This window comes from Musca vetustissima, unplaced genomic scaffold, assembly GCF_032173495.1.
Source record: "Musca vetustissima isolate MV318-11 ecotype Yass unplaced genomic scaffold, APGP_CSIRO_Mvet_v1 utg11468, whole genome shotgun sequence".
NCBI classification, from domain to species: domain Eukaryota; kingdom Metazoa; phylum Arthropoda; class Insecta; order Diptera; family Muscidae; genus Musca; species Musca vetustissima.
Window position 1 is genome coordinate 66,066 of NW_026878103.1, and position 22,552 is coordinate 88,617.

The following is a 22,552-nucleotide window of genomic DNA, read 5'->3' on the forward strand; positions in this document are numbered from 1 at the left end:
GATTTTAGCCACAATTTCCAAGCGATTTTCCCACAAGGTAATGATCCGAATCGATATTCGCTCCCCGGATCGATCGGACTTTTAAAACACTGGATGAATGCCTTCCGTCTATCACAACATGCTCAATTTGATGATTGAGCATGTTATACCTTGTGTATATCGAGATACTTGAATCTGTTTTTTTTTTTGCTGCCGCGAAGTCAATCAACCTCATGCCGTTGTCGGTTTTTTGCATTAAAATATCCTAACCAGGGCAACGATCATAATTTTTATGTTCACTTAAAAAAATTCTCGTCGTTTTTTTTCTGGGGTTCCAGAGCGCTTTTTATTGAAGAATTTTTGTATTCATAATTAATGGAATATATATTTTTAATTAGTATAACATAATTATAAAATTTTAAAATATTTTCATATATAGATGATAAATATTCGTACTACAACTAACTACAAGGCTAGAGAAGGTTACACCTTCTCGGCAGAATTAAACAAATTAAATAAATTATATAATAGGCACAATTAAATAACTACATAAACATATATTTAAAAATATATTCTTTAAAAAATCCAAAATACGGAGTTCTTCAGTTCCCATTCTTGGCCAATATCTGTAAGGCCTGTTTGGCAGCTGCCTTCTTGGCCAGAATAGCATTGCTGCCAAAACCGTTGGTGGTCACCGAACGATCCAAACAATTGAAGACACATTTCACCATTACCGTTTCACGATCGACTATGGGCTTGTAGTAGATCGGATTGGCCTGTTTGATTTCACCCAATTGTCGAACGGGATCGATAGGCACTTCGTGTGAGAATTCTTGCAATTCATTTTCAAACAGTTTGTAAATCACCTGCCATGTCTTCTCCAGATCACGACAATCCAAATATATGGCACCAATAATGGCCTCAACAATATCGCCCAATGCCTTCGGTACATCGATTTTCTCCGACATATTATATTTAGATTTTGTTGTTCCTGTTCCATCCATTGCCACATCATCTCCTCCTCTGCCCTCAGTTCCATAATCGTCATCATCATCACTTGTACTCGTAACATTATACGGATCTAATTCATTTGATGATTCTTCCATAAGGATTCGAACTTGATTCGTGACACGATGATCTTGGGTTTCTTGAAAATCGGCAAAGGTTTTTATAGCCTCCGATAGGCGGCTATTTTCATATAACAAAAACAAATGGAAACGATAACGCACACAAATACATGCCAATGTTATATTATTGACCAAGGCCGAGCGTAAATCGGTCATTTTGCCCGGATCCATAGTTTCATAGCGTTCGAAAATGTAACAGGTCATTAACATATCGAGTATGGCATCACCAATAAATTCCAATTCTTGATAGCATCCTGCAAAAAAAGATGAAGAAACATAGAAAAACTTAAATTATGATCAAATTTTGGTCCCTTTAAGGGGTCATCCGAATAAAACCAATTTTAAAGAATTTAGCCACATTTTGCAAGCGATTTTCCTATAATTTGGTATTATTGGTTCTCATGGAGTCGTGCAGCTCTATGCCAAAAATTATTGAAATATATCCACATTTCGTTATAGCTCCCTTTAAGAGGTCCGCCGAATAAAACCAATTTTTAAGATTTTAGCCACAATTTCCAAGCGATTTTTCTATAAATTGGTATTAGTTGTTCTCATGGAGTAGGGCAGCTCCATGCCAAAAATCATGGGAATATGTCCACATTTTGGTATAGCTCCCTGTAAGGGGTTATCCGAATAAAATCAATTTTTAACATTCTAGGCACATTTTTGAAGAGATTTTTCTATAATTTGGTATTATTGTTACTCATGGGGTAGTGCAGCTCTATGCCAAAAATCAAGGGAATATGACCACATTTTGGTTTAGCTCCCTTTAAGGGGTTATCCGAATAAAATCAATTTTTATGGTTGTAGGCACACTTCTGAAGCGATTTTTCTATAAGTTGGTATTATTGTTACTCACAGAGTACAGCAGCTCTATATCAAAAATTATCTAAATGGGACTTCATTCTGGTATAGCTCCCTTTAAGGGGTCCCCATTTTTTTAAAATATATAGCCCCAATTTCTAAGCGATTTGTCCCATAATTTAGCATCTGAATTTTAGTTCACGGTATAACTTACCCGTTATTCTATTCGTTGGATATGATGGATGTGTTAGGGCCTGCAACAAATAGGCACGATCCTTAAATTGATAACCCAAATTCTTTTCCAAATAATCGATGTTCAACAGGAATGCATTCACCTCGGCTCTGCTGACATTGGTACGCAAGTGTGTGCCGCTCAATTTTAAATCCAGCAGATTTGTCAGCGGCTTGTCTCTTTCCGATTTACATATACCAAAGAATTCCAACATACGAAATGAACGATGTATACCGTAATTTTTAACACACACACCCAGCAATGCCTCCAAGGTATCGGCAACGATTTTATCACGCAGTACATATTGATAAATATACATATTGATTTCATTTTCCGGCGATACGGTTATGTTACCCTCTAATAGTTCCGTATTTCGGGTACATGCTTGCGTAAAACGTTCCAGTTTTTCGGCAGAACATTTTCCCGACGCCAACTCCGGTTCGGTTAATTGCAAATTATAGAAATCTTGAGGTTCCAACATTGACCCGGCTTCGGCAGGATATTTTTCAATAACATCCAATAGATTTGAGGGTAAACTACATAAGGGTGGTAGCCATGTGGTATTGGGTTTGAAGGGTGAACTGCAAATGCGTTGTGAAATATCCGAATCTAAGAGGCAATACAGCAAATTGCGATTGGATACCATGCGACTTTTAATAATCGAAAGATAACCCTCATTCCAGGTTGTGTACTTATTTGTTAAATACAGCGAGGCGGAAAATTTGAGAAAGGCATCACCCAACAGTTCGTAGCGTTCCATATCGAAGACATCATTGACACCGGCCGTGGTCAGGGCGGCCAAGAATTCATATTGTTCAGCTGATTTGAGTTTGCTGTCGGGTATAAAATTCAATTTTAAGATATTAATTTGGGTCTTATCTTGCACAGCTAAGGAGGAGGGCGGAGTATCCAGTATTGATAATCGTTGTACACCCGTCGAACTTGAAGGTGAGCCAGGTCCGACAATTTGTTTTGGTACATGAGCATTTAATTGACATTTGGTCCATTCTTCTTCTTCATTCACTCTCATATTCTCCAATTCGACTAGCAAATCCGATATGAATTTATAATAGTAATCAATTTCGACGGGATAGGATGAATTAAGTCTACGATTTAAATCCACGGGTTCCAAATATGATTTCCAGCTGGATGCATCATCCAATGAGGTAACTTGATAATCGTTCGTTGTTGCATTTTCTTTTGCTGGTATGGAACAAATCGATTTGGTGTACTGAAAAAGAGAACAAAAAAATAAAAAAAAACAAATGGAGAGCAATAAGAATTTAAGAAATCAAATCAAATTAAAAAAAAAATAAAGATTGAGTTTTAATTTGTTCGACATTATATTCGATGGAGATGCTCCATACAAAAAAAAAAAAAAATTATATAGATCGGATCAAATTTTGATATGGCTCCCTTTGAATTTTTTTCCGATTTAATCTGAATAAAATTAAATTTGAAGCTTTTTGTCGTATTCTTTTAGGCGATTGCGCCATAATTTGATATTTAGATTATTAAATGTTAGGGAACCTCTGTACCAAAAATTGTGTAGAAAGGCCCACATTTCGGCATACCTCCCCCTTTAGAGGTTCTCCAAAATATAACCAATTTTTATGAATGTAGTCACATTTCTGAAGCGATTTTGTTTTAATTTGGTAGTATTGTTTCACAATGAGTAGTGCAGCTGTATACCAAAAATTATCGAAAGAGGACCACATTTCGTTATAGCTCCCTTTGAGAGGTCCCCCAAATATAAATTTTTAAGATTGTAGTCACATTTCTGAAGCGATTTTGCTATAATTTGGTAGTAGTTTCTATAACCAATTTTTAAGATTGTAGCCACATTTCTGACGCTATTTAGCTAGAATTTGGTATTATTGTTTCTCAATGAGTAGTGCAGCTCCATGCCAAAAATTATCGAAATAGGACAACATTTCGTTATAGCTCCCTTTGAGAGGTCCCCCAAATAGTATCAATTTTTATGATTGTAGACACATTTCTGAAACGATTTTACTATAATTTGGTATTATTGTTTCTCATGGAGTGGTGCAGCTCCATGCCAAAAATCATGGAATTATCACTACATTTCGTTATAGCTCCCCTTACGAGGTCCACCGAATAAAACCAATTTTTAAGATTTTAGCCAAAATTTCCAAGCGATTTTCCTATGATTTGGTATTATTGGTTCTCATGGAGTGGAGCAGCTCCATGCCAAAAATTTTACTAATAGGACCTTATTTTATTATAACTCCCTTTAAGGGGTCCCCAAAATATAACCATTTGTAGTCACAAGGGATTTTGCTATAATTTGGTATTACTGGTACTCATGGCGTAGTGCGGCTCAGATTTAATTAGTTTAATAAATGACGATGTACCCACCTCCTTTTCCTGGATCAAATTATCATCATCATCCAGGACACGTTTCAGTGACACATCTATTATCAACGGTTGCGGTTCGTAGTCCGCAAAATAGCGTTCCAAACCCAAGTATGCATTTATACGTTGACGCAATTGTTCAGCATGCAGCATATAGACAATACGATGTAATATACTGGGCAACAATAATGCCTTCAACCACAAATTGGCCGGATACTGATAGTTGTGACACAATTCGGGTATCAAAATTACCCGACTTGTTTCCTTTTTCTTTTCGATACTCTTGTTGTGGGCATTGTTGAAGAAATTACGTCGATGTGTCAGTGGCTTGACTTCCAACAGAAACTGCTGGCCATTGTAGATCTCTAGATTATAACGTGATTTATAGAATTCCGCATAGTTGGCATGTGTCTGACCATCGAACGGACTATAGGGTGTTAGATCGGTGTGTATTTGTGTTACCAGGAAATTCTCATGGTCTCGATCGCTGTACCATTTCGTAACAACTCTGTCGAGATAATCGTCGGGATTGTAATGCTGAGCATTACGTCTTTCGTTGGGTGTGAGGACACGTTTAGGGGGCATGTTGGGGAAATTCGCCACCAACGGCCAATCGATTTGTTTCTCCCCATTCAGAGGGACAATTAAAAACGAGTAGTCCTTGTTACGTTGATCCATAACCAAAAAATGCCGCCACAATTTGAGGATGTCTTTAAACACCATCGTATGGAATTGTTGCAGCTGTTTTAGTTGTTGTTCATTGTGCAGGGTAACGGCTATGGGTACTTCATTGATTTTAATGCGTATCTTTCCCTGGGACATAAACAAGGGCATCTCCGCTAATTTGGGTAATTTTTTACTCGACAGAATTGCATAGGTTGCCGGTTGTTTGAAATATTTATCGATATGTTCGTTATACGAATTCAATGGAAAATCCGTAGCGTATTCGATGCTGTAGGCATATGATGTTACACCCAAGCGGGGCAAAGCATTGTAGAGCTCTTCCGGACATTTACGTTTATAAATGCGTGCTTGTTGTTTACCAACTGTTTTACTGCAAACTGCGGCGGGGAGGGGGAGAAAAAAATCATTTCATTAAAAAAAAAATTTTAAAATAAAAAAAAATTTTTTGAAAAAAATCCCACTCACCATTGTCATCGAATTTTTCCCAATGTTTGAAGAGATCATTTGAAACCTTAGCAATGCATTCCTTCTTTGTTATGGGCAGCAGGAAATTATTTAGTTCACCGTTTTCATAAAGCCTAACACAGGCCTTGAAGGCAGCGGAGATTTTGGCCTCCTTAGCTGTGGCCATATAATCACTCTGAAATGAAATAATAAAAAAAATAAATTATATTAAAGCGAGTTATTTAAAAAAATATAAATATACCTAAAAATAAACCAATTTCGGTATAGTTTCCTTTAAAAAGTGGACCGAATATACCCAAATTTTAAGATTTAAGCCATAGTTATAAAGCGATTTTGTTGTAATTTGGTATATTAGTATCTCATATGGTAGTGCAGCTATATGCCAAAAATTATTTATATAGGACTTCATTTCGATATAGCATCCTTGAGAGATTCTCCGAAATAGAACCGATTTTTAAGATTTTAGCAATATTTCTCGATCGATTTTGTTGTGGTTTGGTATTTTTGTTTCCTTTGGGGTAGTGCAGCTACATGCCAAAAATTATCTAAATTGGACTTCATTTCGGTATAGTTGCCTTTAAAGGGTCCGCCGAATATAACCAAATTTTAAGGCATTTAAGGTATAGTTATGAATCGATTTTGTTATAATTTCGTGTTTTAGTTTCTCAATGGGTGGTGCAGCCACCTGCTAAAAATTATATTGATTGATCCATATTTCGCTATAGCTCCCTTTAAAGGATCCACCGAATATAACCAAATTTTAAGATTTTAGCCGTAGTTATGAAGTGATTTTGTTATAATTTCATATTTTAGTTTCTCATGGGGTAGTGCAGCTAAATGTCAAAAATTATGTAAATTTGACTTCATTTCGGTATAGCTCCCTTTAAAGGATCCACCGAATATAACCAAATTTTAAAATTTTAGCCGTAGTTATGAAGCGATTTTGTTATAATTTCATAATTTAGTTTCTCATGGGGTAGTGCAGCTACATGCCAAAAATTATCTAAATTGGACTTCATTTCGGTATAGCTCCCTTTAAAGGGTCCGCCGAATATAACCAAATTTTAAGATTATAGTCGTATTTCTTAAGCGATTTTGTTGTAATTTGGTATTTTAGTTTATCAAGGGGTAGTGCAGCTTCATGCCAAAAATTATGTGAATGGGACTCCATTTCGCTATAGGTCCCTTAAAAGGGTCCCCCGAATATAAGCATAAGAATATAGCCGTATTTCTCAAGCGATTTTGTTATAATTTCATATTTTAGTTTCTCATGGGGTAGTGCAGCTACATGCCAAAAATTATCTAAATTGGACTTCATTTCGGTATAGCTCCCTTTAAAGGGTCCGCCGAATATAACCAAATTTTAAGATTATAGTCGTATTTCTTAAGCGATTTTGTTGTAATTTGGTATTTTAGTTTATCAAGGGGTAGTGCAGCTTCATGCCAAAAATTATGTGAATGGGACTCCATTTCGCTATAGGTCCCTTTAAAGGGTCCCCCGAATATAAGCATAAGAATATAGCCGTATTTCTCAAGCGATTTTGTTATAATTTCATATTTTAGTTTCTCATGGGGTAGTGCAGCCACATGCCGAAAATTATGTAAATTGGACTTCATTTCGGTATAGCTCCCTTTAAAGGGTCCGCCGAATATAACCAAATTTTAAGATTTTAGCCACAGTTATGAAACGATTTTCTTATAATTTCGTATTTTAGTTTCTCATAGGGTAGTGCAGCTACCTGCAAAAAATTATGTGAATGGGACTCCATTTTGGTATAGGTCCCCTTAATGGGTCCCCCAAACATAACTATTCTTTAAGATTATAGTCGTATTTCTCAAGCGATTATGTTGAAATATGGTATATTCATTACTCACGGGGTAGTGCAGCTACATGCCAAAAATTATGTGAATGGGACTCCATTTCGGTAGAGGTCCCTTTAAAGGGTCCGCCGAATATAACCAAATTTTAAGATTATAGCCATAGTTATGAAGCGATTTTCTTATAATTTCGTATTTTAGTTCTTCATGAGGTAGTGCAGCTACATGCCACAAATTATGTGAATGGGACTCCATTTCGGTAGAGGTCCCTTTCAAAGGTCCCCTAATATAAGCAAATTTTAAAATTTTTGGTCACATTTCTGAAGCGATTTTACTATAATTTATTATTGTTTCTCAAGGAGTAGTGCAACTCCATGCAAAAAAATTATCTAAAAAGGGCTCCCTTTCAATATTTTTTTATTAAAAATAAACTTACCGTAATGGTTTCTCGAACGGTTGATTGTAGCGGCAATGTCACACTGACAGCTATTTTTCCATCTTTTTCTCGCGGTGGCAATTTCATATACCATGGCAATTCTTGTCCAAACGAATCCCACGGCAAACTGACACAATAACGATTCAATAGAGCCAGCGCCGAGGCAGCCAACAACTTGGCACCACTTGGTATCACATAGGGCGGAATTAAATCAACAAATTGTTCCGCTATTTCACTTTCACTTGGATCGTCACGTTCCAAACAACGGGTTATTAAAAACGTTTTGATTTCTTCATGTATTTGACGATATTTTCGTATTTGTTCGACCATCTTCATCTTATCCGCCTCCGGTGCAAATATCGTATAAAATGAGTTTTTACTACGTGCCCGCCCTTTGGTTTGTATATACGAATTGAACGTTTTCAATGGATCGAATGTGAAGACATAGTTACACGCCTGTACATCGATACCCTCCTCGAGAACATTCGAACATATAATCATATTGCACTCGTGATCACGGAATTCTTTTATGGCCGATTTTTGCCATTTAGCATCGAGGACACTTTCAATCGAACACAGAATATTTTGACGGCCAACCATAAATTGTGGCCGAATGATATCACGCAAGTCTGGACACAGCTCGACATAACGCAACACGACATGATATAGACATTTGGCCGTGTAACGCCGATCAACAAATATCAGACAGGCAATATCTTTGGCCTGTTTGTTCTTGAATTTGTCACGAATGTTGCTCAGCAGAGCTCTCAATTTGGGCGTCGAATAATTGAGTATAATATTCAAGGTGTGAATATCCTTGTCGTTGATTGGCATCTCATCATCGACGTCCAACATCTCCTTCAGTTCGTGGCAAATAATGTGTCGTATACGTTCGCAGTCTTGTAGAATACGACGATACATGTCGCGCAAAGCTATTGTATCGGATTGACGTTTTTTCACTTCGAATTCGATAATCAGCGACATAATGGCAATGGAGGCCGAATATAGACCCAAATCGTCCATTTGATAAATGAAATCGTTCAGGAGATTTTTGGCCGAATTCTTTTTGTTCGGTTCACGAAATCCTTGCAGGCCTTTAGTCATTTTTAAGGCCACAGCGCCAATGCTCCAATTGTCAATGAAGGCTTTACATTCCTCAACCAATTGTTTTATTTTGGTTTCCACTTGAAAGGTATGGCGATTTGATGTGTAGGAAACCAATTCCTCAAATGGCTTGGTGGAGAACCTAAGGCGAAACAAAATATTAGGTTTATAAATATATTATTTTTGGTATCTAATTTGAATATAAGAAGTTGGCAAAATGCTATACTACCCCAAATCACTTGAGAAATGTGGTTAAAATCTAAAAATCGGTTCTATTTGGCGGAATCTTCCAAGGAAGCTATATCGAAATGAATTCCGATTTAGATAATTTTTGGCATGGGGCTGCACTACTTCCTGAGGAATAAAAATACGAAACCACAACAAAATCGCTTGAGAAATGTGGCTAAAATCTTAAAAATCGGTTCTATTTGGGGGAATTTGTAAAGGGAGCTATATCGAAATGAAGTCCGATTTAGATAATTTTTGGCATGGAGCTGCACTTCACCCTGAGAAACAATAATACCAAACCACAACAAAATCGCTTGAGAAATGTGGCTAAAATCTTAAAAATCGGTTCTATTTGGCCGAATTTGTAAAGGGAGCTATAACGAAATGAAGTCCGATTTAGATAATTTTTGGCATGTAACTGTACAATGCTATGGGTAACTAAAATAGAAAATTACAACAAAATCGCTTGAGAAATGTAGCTAAAATCATAAAAATCGGTTCTATTTGGCAGAACCTTTAAAGACAGCTATATCGAAATGAAGTCCGATTTAGATAATGTTTGGCATGGAGTTGTTAAACTCTATGGGAAACAATAATACCAAATTACAACAAAATCGATCCAGAAATACGCCTTAAATCTTAAAAATAGGTTCTATTTGGAGGAATTTTTAAAAGGAGCTATATCGAAATGAAGTCCGATTTAGATAATTTTTGGCATAGAGCTGCACTACTCCCTGAGAAACAAAAATTCCAAACAACAACAAAATCGCTTGAGAAATTTGGCTAAAATCTTAAAAATCGATTCTATTTGGCAGAACCTTTAAAGGAAGCTATAACGAAATAATGTCCGATTTAGATAATTTTTGGCAACGAGCTGCTCTACTCCCTGAGAAACAATAATACCAAATTATAGCAAAATCGCTTGGAAAATGATGACAACAATTTTAAATACCGCTTCTATTTGGCGAAATCTTTCAAGGAAGCTAAACCGAAATTGTTTTTTTATTTTTTCGTTAGAATTATAACTTACACCATAACATTTTGCATCTCCTCTGCCGAACGCACAGTAATAATATTGCCACGCATTGTTGATTCCAATGTTCGCAGATCGCTAATGACATTGCCCAATTTATTGCCCTTAATTAGGACACCGGTCAAGCCTATGACGCGGGGGCCCTCGGTTGGCTGTAGCGGGAACATACTTAAAAATGTTTTCATTGGATGGCCACCGGTGGCGTGATGGCACTCATCGATGACAACGACACTTAGATCGTTAACTTTGATTAAATTCTGCGATACAATATCGACAAAAATTTGAGCCGTACCAACGAGAACCTGAAGAGAAAGCAAAAAAACAAGAGAATTTAAAAAATGCGATTTTTTTATTTCAAATAACAAAATATTTACCTGATTTTCTTCGATTTCAGTTTCCCATTTTCGACGTTGCCAATTGTCAACATCACGATCTCCAATATATATACCGGTTTTAAGATTTGTTGTTTTTCGAATTTCCTCAGCCTGTTGGCGGGCCAATTCTACGGTATTACACATAAATATGGCACGTTTGCCGCCATTTTTAATGGTCCTGTTTGGGGGGAGAAAAGAAAATAGTTCAAAACGTGGACCGAATTTGATCATTTTTGGTATGAATATTTGCTGAACCATCAATATCAAATTAAAAGCAATTTTGCTGAAAAAAATGGTCGAAATTCTCAAGATACCAAAAATCCCTATGAGGGTGTTAGACCTTAACATGGACCTATATTTATAAATTTTGATACGAAGATTTGCGACCCTACGACAACTCAAAATATCAAATTTCGACCAATACGATTAGAAAAAGTGATTCAAAATCCTAAAATATCGAAAATCTTCATATGGAACCTAACCCAAAACGTGGACCAATATCGATAATTTTTGGTCGGAAGATTTTTTAGCCAATGTGAATCGTAAAAATCATATAACATTCCATTCGGTTAGAAAAAAATTGTCCAAAACCCCATAAATATCGAAAATCTGTATGGGGCCTACCCGGAAATGTGGACCAATATTGATAAATTTTGATAGGATAGGATTTGTGACCCAATTGCAATCGAAAATATCAAACTAAATTCAAGTCGGTTTGAATTAGGTGTTCAAAATCCTAAAATATCGAAAATCGTTATATGGGGCCAAACCCGAAACGTGGACCAATATAGATAAATTTTGGTAGGAAGATTTGTTATCCTCTGACAATACTAAATATTAAATTACCAGCAATTTGTTTTGAAAAGTTGTCCAAAACCCTTAAATATAGAAAATCTTTATATGGGGTCTAACCCGAAACGTGGACCAGTGTTGACAAATTTTTGTACGAAGATTTGCTACCAAATGGCTATTATAATTACCAAATAAAAGCCCATTCAATTGGAAAAAATTTCCGAAACTCTTAAAATTTCGAAAATCGTTATATGGGGTCAAACCCGAAACGTGGACCAATGTTAATAATTTTTGGCTGGAAGATTTCAGACCCAATGACAATCCAAAATATCAAACTAAAATCAATTCGGGTTGAATTAGACGTCCAAAATCTTAAAATATCGAAAATCTTTATATGGGGCCTTCCCGGAAACGTGGACCAATGTGGATAATTTTTGGTCGGAAGATTTGTGACACAATGATAATCCAAAATATCAAATTACGACCAATTCGGTTCAAAACGGTGTCCCAGACCCTTAAATATCGAAAATCCTTATGTGGGATCTAATCCAAAATGTTGACCAATATAGATAATTTATGGTCGGAAGATTGTATATGCCCTGACAATACAAAATATCAAATTACACGCAATGACAACCAAAAATATCAAACTAAAATAAATTCGGTTTGAATTAGGCGTTCAAAATTCTTAAATATCGGAAGTTCTTATGAGGGGTCTAACCCGAAACGTGGACCAATATCGATAAAATTTGGTAGAAAGATTAGTGACCCAATGACACCCCAAAATATTAAATTACCAGCAATTCGATTTGAAGAAGGTGCCCAAAACCCTTAAATATCGAAAATCTTTAAATGGAGCCTACTCGGAAACTTGGACCAATGTAGATAATTTTTGGTCGGAAGATTTTGTATCCCCTAACAATCCAAAATATCCACTTAGAAACAATTTGGTTTGAAAAAAGTGACTAAAACCTTTAAAAATTTAACATTTTTATATAGGGGCTAACCCGAAACGTGGACCTATATTGCTAAATTTTTGGTAGGGTGATTTTTTACCTAATTGCCATATTAAATACCAAATATGAACACATTCTGTCGAAAACGTACCCCAAATTCTTAAAATATTGAAAATCTTTATATGAGGTCCAACCCGAAACGTGGACCAACATCCTAAATACCAAATATGATTTTACAGCTGATAAAATATTTTGGTATACCAAATCTCAGCACCTTAACGCAAACATTTTAAGAAGATCGACTGATTACAACAGACGTAGAGATGTATGGATGTGGCTAAATCTAAGTTCTAGAAATTTCGTTTCATTTATATCTACGAAAGGCATTAAAAAAATCAAAAAATCGTCATTATCAGCAAATCAAGTTTTTTCTCAATATTTTTTTCCCCCTTTTGCTTTGCAAGCGAAAAAAATCTAAAACACACACACACACTTGCAATCAATCGTCGTTCTGCTTATAATCTACACATTCTGTATAAACATAAACAAAGAAATTACTTTGCAGGCTACTTTTTGTTGTTGTCGTTGTTTTATTTTTCGATGGAGGAATTCCTCGACTACCACAAATCTAAGTAAAAAACATCTTTTTATACCCTCCACTATAGTATGGAGGGTATATTAATTTTGTCATTTCATTTGTAACTCATCGAAATATTCCTTTCCGACCCCATACGGTATATATATTCTTGATCAGGGTAAAATTCTAAGACGATCTAGCCATGTCCGTCCGTCTGCCCGTTTGTTGTAATCACGCTATCTTCTGAAGGAATTGAGATAGGGTGCTGAAATTTTGCATAGGTTTGTCTTTGTTGTCTGCAGGCAGGTTAAGTTAAAATATGGGATATATCGGTCCACGTTTAGGCATAGCTCTCATATGACGGTACCCCCCAATTTTCCATATTTTGCTGTTCTTGAGCTGAAATGAGCCAAATTCGCTGAAATTTGGTACATTGGGTTCCTATTGGGTACTAAATGTCTCCACAAAAAATTATAAATATAGGCCCACTTTTTCTGATAGCCCCCATATAACCGCACCTCCTAATTTTCAGTATTTTAGGGGATTTTGATCGTATTTTTCCACCGAATTTAGTATTTTGAGTTCTTAATATATTCCAAATCTCTCCACAAAAAAAATTATTAATATAGGTCCATTTTTTTGGAGAGCCCCCATATAAGGGTACCCCCCAATTTTCGATATTTTGCTGTTCTTGAGCGATTTTTTTCATCCGAATTCGCTGACATTTGGTACATTGGGTTCCTATTAGGTACTAAATGTTTCCACAAAAAAATTATAAATATAGGTCCACTTTTTCTGGTAGCCCCCATTCGAACGGTACCTCCTAATTTTCAGTATTTTTCCACCGAATTTAGTATTTTGAGTTCTTAATATGTACCAAATCTCTCCACAAAAATTATTAATATAGGTCCGTAAAACGTAAAAAGTAGAATTGAAAAAAAAAATATCAAAAAAAAAAAATTATGACTTAGTTCCCGCAATCATGTAGTTGAAAATTTGACTATTAAATTTTGAAGGTTAGAGAAACTACTGGACAAATTACCACTGATCATTTTAATATAACCGCGTAGATGTAGTCGATGAAAATTCATCGATGAGGTAGTCGATGAATGAGTTGCCAGCCACTACACTTGTGAAACTGCAGGGTGCTTACACACACACACGAACATACATGCCGAACTTAATGCTTTTTTCACTTGCTTATATTCATATTTAAAGGGCCCCATACACTATACATCATGCCGTACAGCATTTATCATAGTATGTGTTATTTTTTGAAAGATTATTTATGTATGTGTGACACACACAATGCATGAAGAAAATCAAAATAGTTTTGATTTTGAAAATGAAACCCTATCAATCTGGTGAATAATATTCATTTTGAAAGTTGTCAATAAAAAATTTTGTGTACAAAAATAATAAAATTGTGACGGAATAAAAAACAACGGAATTTACGACTCAAAATGAAATTTTTGGGACAAAAATCGATATTTTGGAATAGTGATTGAAGAGTTTGCCATACACTAGTCAATCTCACATATACAAAAAGGGGTTCATCGGCATGACGGCATGATTTATAGTGTATGGGGCCCTTAACCAATTTTAAGTTAAAAAGCAAAAAAACATAAAAAGTAGAATTAACAAAAAATCAAAAAAAAAAAAAAATTATGACTTAGTTCCCGCAATCATGTAGTTGAAAATTTGTCTATTAAATTTTGTAGGTTCGAGAAACTACTGGACAAATTACCACTGATCATAACCGTGGATGTAGTCGATGAAAATTCATCGACGATGTAGTCGATGAATGAGTTGCCTCAGCCACTACACTTGTGAAACTGCAGGTCGCTTACATACACACGAACATACATACATAGGTAGAACATAATAAAAAGCCGACTCACTTTTGCAAAGTATGGGCGAATTTTTTCAATGCCAAAATTGCCACAAAAGTCTTGCCAGCTCCAGTTGGTAAATAAATGATGCCATTCCTTTCCATCACATATTGCACCAAGTCCAATTGGTATGGGCGAGGTTTTATCTGCAATGCAGTTGGTTGTTTAGCAAACACACAGTCACACACAGAGAAATAAACAAAATAAAATTTAATTATAATTGCAACAACAACAAAAAATATTGAAAAAAAACCTACAATTTCCTTGCAATTTTCTTCGGTAATTTCCACCATGTTTTCTTTTGTTTCCAACTTCTTATAAATTATTTTTCTTTTTCAACAATTGTTCCGAACACGAAATTCACAATCGTCCATACAGCAGCTTCAAATGCGTCTGATGAAATTGCAATATCAGCGCCCGCTGATATTTATACGGCTGAGGACGAGGGGATACGTGTTCATCGATGACTGGCAAAACCGGGGAAATACCAAATAAACCAAACAAAAAATGGTTGGTCTTTTTTTTTTCTTTTGGCCGCCCGAACTTTTAGGGACCACCAATGCGACGAGTACACCGGCAGCAATCATATGGCAGGCATCAGGTGTCAGACATGGCAGAGTGATTGGGAAATTAGTACCATCCATCCAAATTGGTACCATCCTTATTTTGGGCTATTTGTTAATAATAATGAAATATTTAATTCAAAATTTCTATTGAAATTATTTTCAAAATTATAAAACAAAAATATTTACCATATAATTTTTTTTTGTAATAAATATAATTTTTTTTAATTATTTTAACAACAATTTCAATGTATTGTTTACATTTCGAAAGATATCCATCACTGGTGTATAGGGTTCTGTAAGTAAGGAAATGGCGATCATATGTTTGAAATGTTAACACAATCGACTAAGCGGGGTTTTACACTGTTGGTGATTGGTATTGGTCATGAGAGTTGTTTTTTTTTCTCTCTCATTGGTAAATCAAACCAGTGAGCGGAGCAGTATAGTGGGACGGGGCCGACCATATGATACCCTACACAACTACCACAGAACTCTATCATTCCGCAGATTTTTATTCCGGTAATATTTCGTGATAGTTGCACCCTCTTGCCCGATTAGAGGTCAATAGCACCTCTTCCATACACTGACATATTTTCCGAATATTACTAATGTTCAGTACAACTCTTTTAATTACTTACCCAGATCCCCTTCACCGTGGGTTATGTTGTGATGTCCGGCTTATTCTACTTGACCATAACTGGAACATCATGGGGCATTTCAAAGCGATCAGCACTATATTTCCGACATAAGCACCTGTAAATATTTAAATGTAACTCCCACCTCCGAGAACATACGACGATATAATTGGTATCAATTGAAAGGTCAACCACTGCCCTTGGATATACGAACAACTATTCGGGTCTATGTCCTTCAGGAGTAAATCTATACGCTATAGAATACAAATTTTGTATTTTTTCACATAAAAGTCAGGGTCCATTTGACCTGCTAAATATTGACCGATCCTTATCAAAACAGACATGCTTACTCATTGGCCCGATCCCCTTCTCTATGTAAAAATTCGCCTCTGAAGCGACCAGAAAACCCGACAAAATTAAAGTTTTTGGTCCATTTCATCCTCTAGATATTAACCGATCTTTACCAAAAACAATAGGGGTCTTCATTGGCCAGAACCCAGCCTACATGCAAAATTTCGTAAAGATTGGTCCATAACTGTGACCTGTATCGTGTTTACAAATTATAATGGACGGACACACACGTCTGGATCGACTCAGCTAATCGATATATGACGATCGGTATACTTAAAGGTGGGTTTAGGACCAATATTTCGCGGCGTTACAAATATTTGGGGCTGCACAAAGCTATAATACCCTGACAACATAGTTGTGTAGGGTATAAACAATTTTTAGAGGTCAATATTTTTAAAAAAGATTATTTTTTTAAATTCCACGCCTATTTATAGCCCCCTCAAAAAATTAGAAGAAAATCAGCGTCTTGTAGAGTGTGATTTTGGTCTAGCGGGACACACACTCTACAAGACGCTGATAGTACCCGTGCTATTATATGGATCTGAAGCATGTGTACTTACGCAAACAGATGAGGCAGCACTTGGAGTGTTTGAGAGAAAAATTATCCGAAAGATCTATGGGCCGATGTGCGTTGACGGTGAATATTGCCGTCGAATAAACCATGAGCTGTACCAGCTATTCTCGGACATCGACATTGTTAGACGTATTGAGCTGCAACGACTACGTTGGCTAGGTCATGTTGTGAGAATCGATGAATGGATGGCCCAGCCCAAAAGGTATATAAAAGCGAACAGGCTGATGGTTCACGCAGAAGGGGAAGGTCACGAATAAGATGGAAAGATCAAGTGGAGGACGACATTGCCAAATATGATGTTTCAAACTGGAAAAACTGTTGAAAAGACCGACGCGCCTTGAAATCTTTTTATACCTTTCACCACACCACCCTACCACAGGTACAGGGTATTATGTCATTGTGCATATTTTTGTAACAGGCAAAAGGAAACGAGATAGACACATGGTTCCTTTTGAGAATATGCATATAATCACTTTATGAGTCGATTTATGTATGTCCGTCCGTCTGTAGATGTTAAATTGTAAACAAAGTACAGGTCGCATTTATGATCGGATTGCACGAAATTTGGCATAGAGTACTGAATTACGCCTAGAATGATGAGTGTTAAGTTTCGAGAAAATCGGTCTAGATTTAGATATAGCTCACATATATATTTTTCGTCCGATTAAGGTAAGTGGGGCACCAAAGTCCCTATATATCTTTCGATTTGCACGAAATTTGGCATAGAGTACTGAATTACGCCTAGAATGATGTGTGTTAAGTTTCGAGAAAATCGGTTTGGATTTAGATATAGTTCCCATATATATTTTCGTCCGATTAAGGTAAGTGGGACACCAAAGTCCCTATATATTCTTCGATTTGCACGAAATTTGGCATAGAGTACTGAATTACGCCTAGAATGATGAGTGTTAAGTTTCGAGAAAATCGGTCTAGATTTAGATATAGCTCACATATATATTTTTCGTCCGATTAAGGTAAGTAGGGCACCAAAGTCCCTATATATCATTCGATTTGCACGAAATTTGGCATAGAGTACTGAATTACGCCTAGAATGATGTGTGTTAAGTTTCGAGAAAATCGGTTTGGATTTAGATATAGTTCCCATATATATTTTCGTCCGATTTTATGTAAATGGTGCACCAAAGTCCCTATATATCTTTCGATTTGCACGAAATTTGCTATAGTGCACTGAATTGAGTCTAGAATTACATATATTAAGTTTCGTGAAAATCGGTCCAGATTTAGATATAGCTCCCATATATAGTTTCTTCCGATTTTATGTAAATGGTGCACCAAAGTCCCTATATATTCTTCGATTTGCTCGAATTTTGGCATGGCGTACTAAATTAGTTCTACGATGATGTGTGTTAAGTTTCGAGAAAATCGGTTCGGATTTAGATATAGTTCCCAAATATATATTTTCGTCCGATTTAATGTAAATGGAGTACCAAAGCCCCTATATATCTTTCGATTTCACGAAATTTGCATGGCGTACTAAGTAAGATCTAGAATGATGAATGATGATGAACCTGAAAATCGGTTTGTAGCCCTCAGAAATATGAAAATATGACCCTTTAATCACTTTAATAATAACATCAATTTTGTTTTTTTTTTTGTTATTTTAGTTTTTGTTTATTTTTTTTTGTTTGACATAATTAAATGTTTGGATTTTTTTGTTTGTAATTTTTTTTTAATTGTTTTTGTTGGATTTTTTATGTGGTTTTTTTTTCATTAATATTCAATCTACAATTACATGTACATTTAAAGTTAGGGTTTTGTTTTTTGTTTTTATTATTAAAAATTTGTATGTATGTATTTTATTTTTTGTTTTAGTTTCAAAAAAAGTTTCATAAAGAAATTGCAATGGCAATGATTTCAAAATTTCACAGCCATAGCAACTAAAAATAATTCATTTAATATTTTGTTTTCTCTACTGGGGGGATTAAATCCTTGTGATTTCAAAAATGAACAAAATTTAATATGCATATATGTATTGATGTAATATACACAACACATACATACATACAAATGATTATTATATTTGTTGTTGCTTTTATTTTTTTTAACAAATGGAAAAATTCGTGTAAAACTTAGAATTATTTTTGTTTTATAAATAATTATTCTCAAATTTACACATAGAAAAGAAAAATTAAAAATGAAAACAAAAACATACACATAAACTAATCTTAAATAGTATAATTTAATTAATTAGGAAAGAATACAAATACAAAAAAGAAATATATAAATTGAGAATTTATGACCCCGGTCATTTTGGGCGAAAAGAAAAAGAAATATTTTTTGGAAATTTCTTTTTTTTCTTTTAATTTTCTATACTTATTTGCAATTTATATATGTAAGTAAATATATATGTAGGTTGTTTTACATATATACTGAAAAATGTGTTTGTTTGTAATATTTTCATTGTAAATATATATATTTATGTAGATATATATATATATATATGCCACCTTAAGCTTACATTTATAAAATGTTTAAAACTTATATTTGTAAGTTAAACATATTTTAAATTTTTGTTTTTGTTTGTAATATTTATGTTTGTTTGTTTGTTTTTTTTGTTGTTGTTGTTATTAAAACGAATTGCAGGTTCTCCATTTCCATTCACAATTTTTATTCTAATTTACTCGCTCTCTTCTTCTTCTTCCTCCTCGGAGGTATCTTTCTTCTTGGCCTTCTTGACTGGGGCCTTGTTAGCCTTGCTCTTGCGTTTTTTGGGGGCACCGGTATCGGTGCCACCATTGGCCTCGTATTCCTTAACGGCCTTGTTGTATTCCTCCTTCATTTTGAGGGCTTTTTGTTCCCATTCCTGGAAGAAAAAAGAAAAACACAGCATTAGTATAAATGAAATGAGAAGAAAAATTAAAGAAATAAAATGTGGAAGTAGTTTTTTTTTAAATATTTTTAAGGGACTACAAATAGGCGTGGATATTTTAAAAATATAGGCGCGGTTTATTTTTAAAATATTTTTTGAATCACCAAAAATAGACGTGGATTTTTTCAACACCTTTACAGAGCTCCTTACCACCTATACGGACCCCTAAGTAATTCCTCACCATTTGTATGGACCTCTAAAGAGCTGTTCACCAACTCTATAGAGCTCCACACCACCTATACGGCCTCTATAGAGCTCTTCACCACATATATGAACCTTTACAGAGACGCTCACCACCTATACATACGTCTAAAGAGCTCCTCTCCACCTATACGGACCTCTACGTAGCTCATCAACACTTTAACGTACCTCTAAAGAGCTGCAAACCAACTCTATACGGCCTCTATAGAGATCTTCAACACCTATTGAAACTTTACAGAGCTCCTCACCACCTATTCGAACCTCTAAATAGCTCCTCACCACTTGTACACCACCTATACGGCCTTTATAGAGCTCTTCACCACCTATATGCACATTTACAGAGCCGCTCACAACCTATGCAGACCTCTAAAAAGCTCCACTCCACCTATACGGACCTCTATGTAGCTCATCACTACTTGTACGGAACGGTAAAGAGCTGCTCAGCAACTCTATAGAGGTCCACACCACCTATACGGCCTCTATTGAGCTCTTCACCACCTATATGAACATTTACAGAGCTCCTCGCCACCTAACCAGACATCTAAAGAGCTTCTCACCACCTATACGGACCTCTAAGTAGCTCATCAACACTTTAACGTACCTCTAAAGAGCTGCTAACCAACTCTATACGGCCTCTATAGAGATCTTCAACACCTATTGAAACTTTACAGAGCTCCTTACCACCTATTCGAACCTCTAAATAGCTCCTCACCACTTGTACACCACCTATACGGCCTCTATAGAGCTCTTCACCACCTATATGCACATTTACAGAGCCGCTCACAACCTATGCAGACCTCTAAAAAGCTCCACTCCACCTATACGGACCTCTATGTAGCTCATCACCACTTGTAGGGATCTCTAAACAGCTGCTCGCCATCTCTATAGAGCTCCACGCCATCTATACGAACCGCTATAAAGTTTCTCACCACCTATACGGATCTCTATAGAGTTCCTTACCACCTATATCGACCACTTCAGCGCTCCTCACGACCAATATGGACCTCTATAGGGCTCCTCATCACTTATAATGACCTCCATGGTGTTCATAACCATCTATACGGACCTCTAAATAGGTCATGTCATCTTAACTAAGAATAGGCATGGATTAAAAAAAAAAAATTCTTGAAGCATCAAATATATGCCACCTATACTGCCTCTATAGAGCTCTTTACCACCTAAATAAACATTTACAGAGCTCCTCACCACCTATACAGACCTCTATAGAGCTTCACACCACCTATACTGCCTCTATAGAGCTCTTCGCCACCTATATGAAAATTTACAGAGCCGCTCAGCACCTATACAGACCTCTAAAGAGCTCCTCTCCACCTATACGGACCTAAACAGCAGTTCACCACCTCTCACCACAGAGCCGCTCAGCACCTATACAGACCTCTAAAGAGCTCCTCTCCACCTATACGGACCTAAACAGCAGTTCACCACCTCTATAGAGCTCCACACCATCTATACGAACCTCTATAAAGTCCTCACCACCTATACGGACCTCTATAGAGCTCCTTACCTCCTATACGAGCATCTAAATAGCTCCTCAACACTTGTACGGACCTCCAAAGACCCTATATACACACCTCTATAGAGCTCCTTATTACCTATTTCGACCTCTACAGCGCTCCTCACGACCAATATGGACCTCTATAGGGCTCCTCATCACCTATAATGACATCCATGGTGTTTCTCACCACCTATACGGACCTCTACTAAATAGCTCATCTCATCTTAACCAAAAATAGTCAAGGATTTTTTTTAAAAAATATTTCTTGAGGCATCAAAAATATGCCTGGATTTTTGTAGTTTGTTGATTGCCTAACATTTTCCTGATTTTTTTAAATATTCTGTTATTAACACAACCCTCGATTTTTTTATCTACTTACACTCTTGTCCTTAATTGCCCGCCACATTTCACCGCCTCGTTTGGCAATTTCGGTAACTTTGCTGCCGGGATTTTCCTTTTTGATTTGTTCACGATGTTCGTTGAGCCACAGCATATAGCCGGACAAGGGGCGTTTTGGACGTTCACCAGCCATTTTTTCTTGGGAGTTTTTTTTTTTGTTTTTACTTAAGTAAAGGTTTTAGCTAAAAATGGAAGAAAGTTAAAAAAAATAATTAATAAGAATTTATAAAAAAAGCAGAACTTAAAAAGATGTTAGAAGATATTTGGAACATTTTTTTTAATACCATGCTTTTATGCTCTTTTGCATTTCCACCAGTCATCATATTGATGTTTATTTAATATTTAAATGCATATTTCGTTTATTGCTACATATACACACATATTCATATTTGTATGTATGTGTATGTAAACATATATATCCTACGCATCTCTTTAATTGCCTCGCATACATTCATACACTGAATATATATAGCGTAATATGTCAATGACCCTCCATATGTCAATACATATGTAAATATGACATGTTAATGTCAATTTGACATGTTG

At 35.8% G+C, this 22,552-nt stretch overlaps 2 protein-coding genes across 2 annotated transcripts; both read right to left on the reverse strand.

The window, feature by feature from the left end:
• Positions 1-581: 581 nt before the first annotated feature.
• LOC133322895 (endoribonuclease Dcr-2) lies at positions 582-15,170 on the reverse strand. Its single transcript, XM_061531849.1, has 10 exons — positions 15,135-15,170; positions 14,887-15,023; positions 10,661-10,838; positions 10,284-10,588; positions 7,922-9,167; positions 5,668-5,842; positions 4,522-5,579; positions 2,125-3,373; positions 1,066-1,360; positions 582-972 (listed from the first exon to the last, which is right to left on the reverse strand). Exons 1-10 carry the CDS (start codon positions 15,168-15,170, stop codon positions 582-584), a joined length of 5,070 nt encoding a protein of 1,689 aa, XP_061387833.1.
• Positions 15,171-19,636: 4,466 nt separating this feature from the next.
• Positions 19,637-22,176, reverse strand: LOC133322897 (high mobility group protein Z). Its single transcript, XM_061531851.1, has 2 exons — positions 21,987-22,176; positions 19,637-19,824 (listed from the first exon to the last, which is right to left on the reverse strand). The coding sequence occupies exons 1-2, from the start codon at positions 22,137-22,139 to the stop codon at positions 19,639-19,641; spliced, it is 339 nt and encodes a 112-aa protein (XP_061387835.1). The 5' UTR covers positions 22,140-22,176; the 3' UTR covers positions 19,637-19,638.
• Between the last annotated feature and the right edge of the window lie 376 nt (positions 22,177-22,552).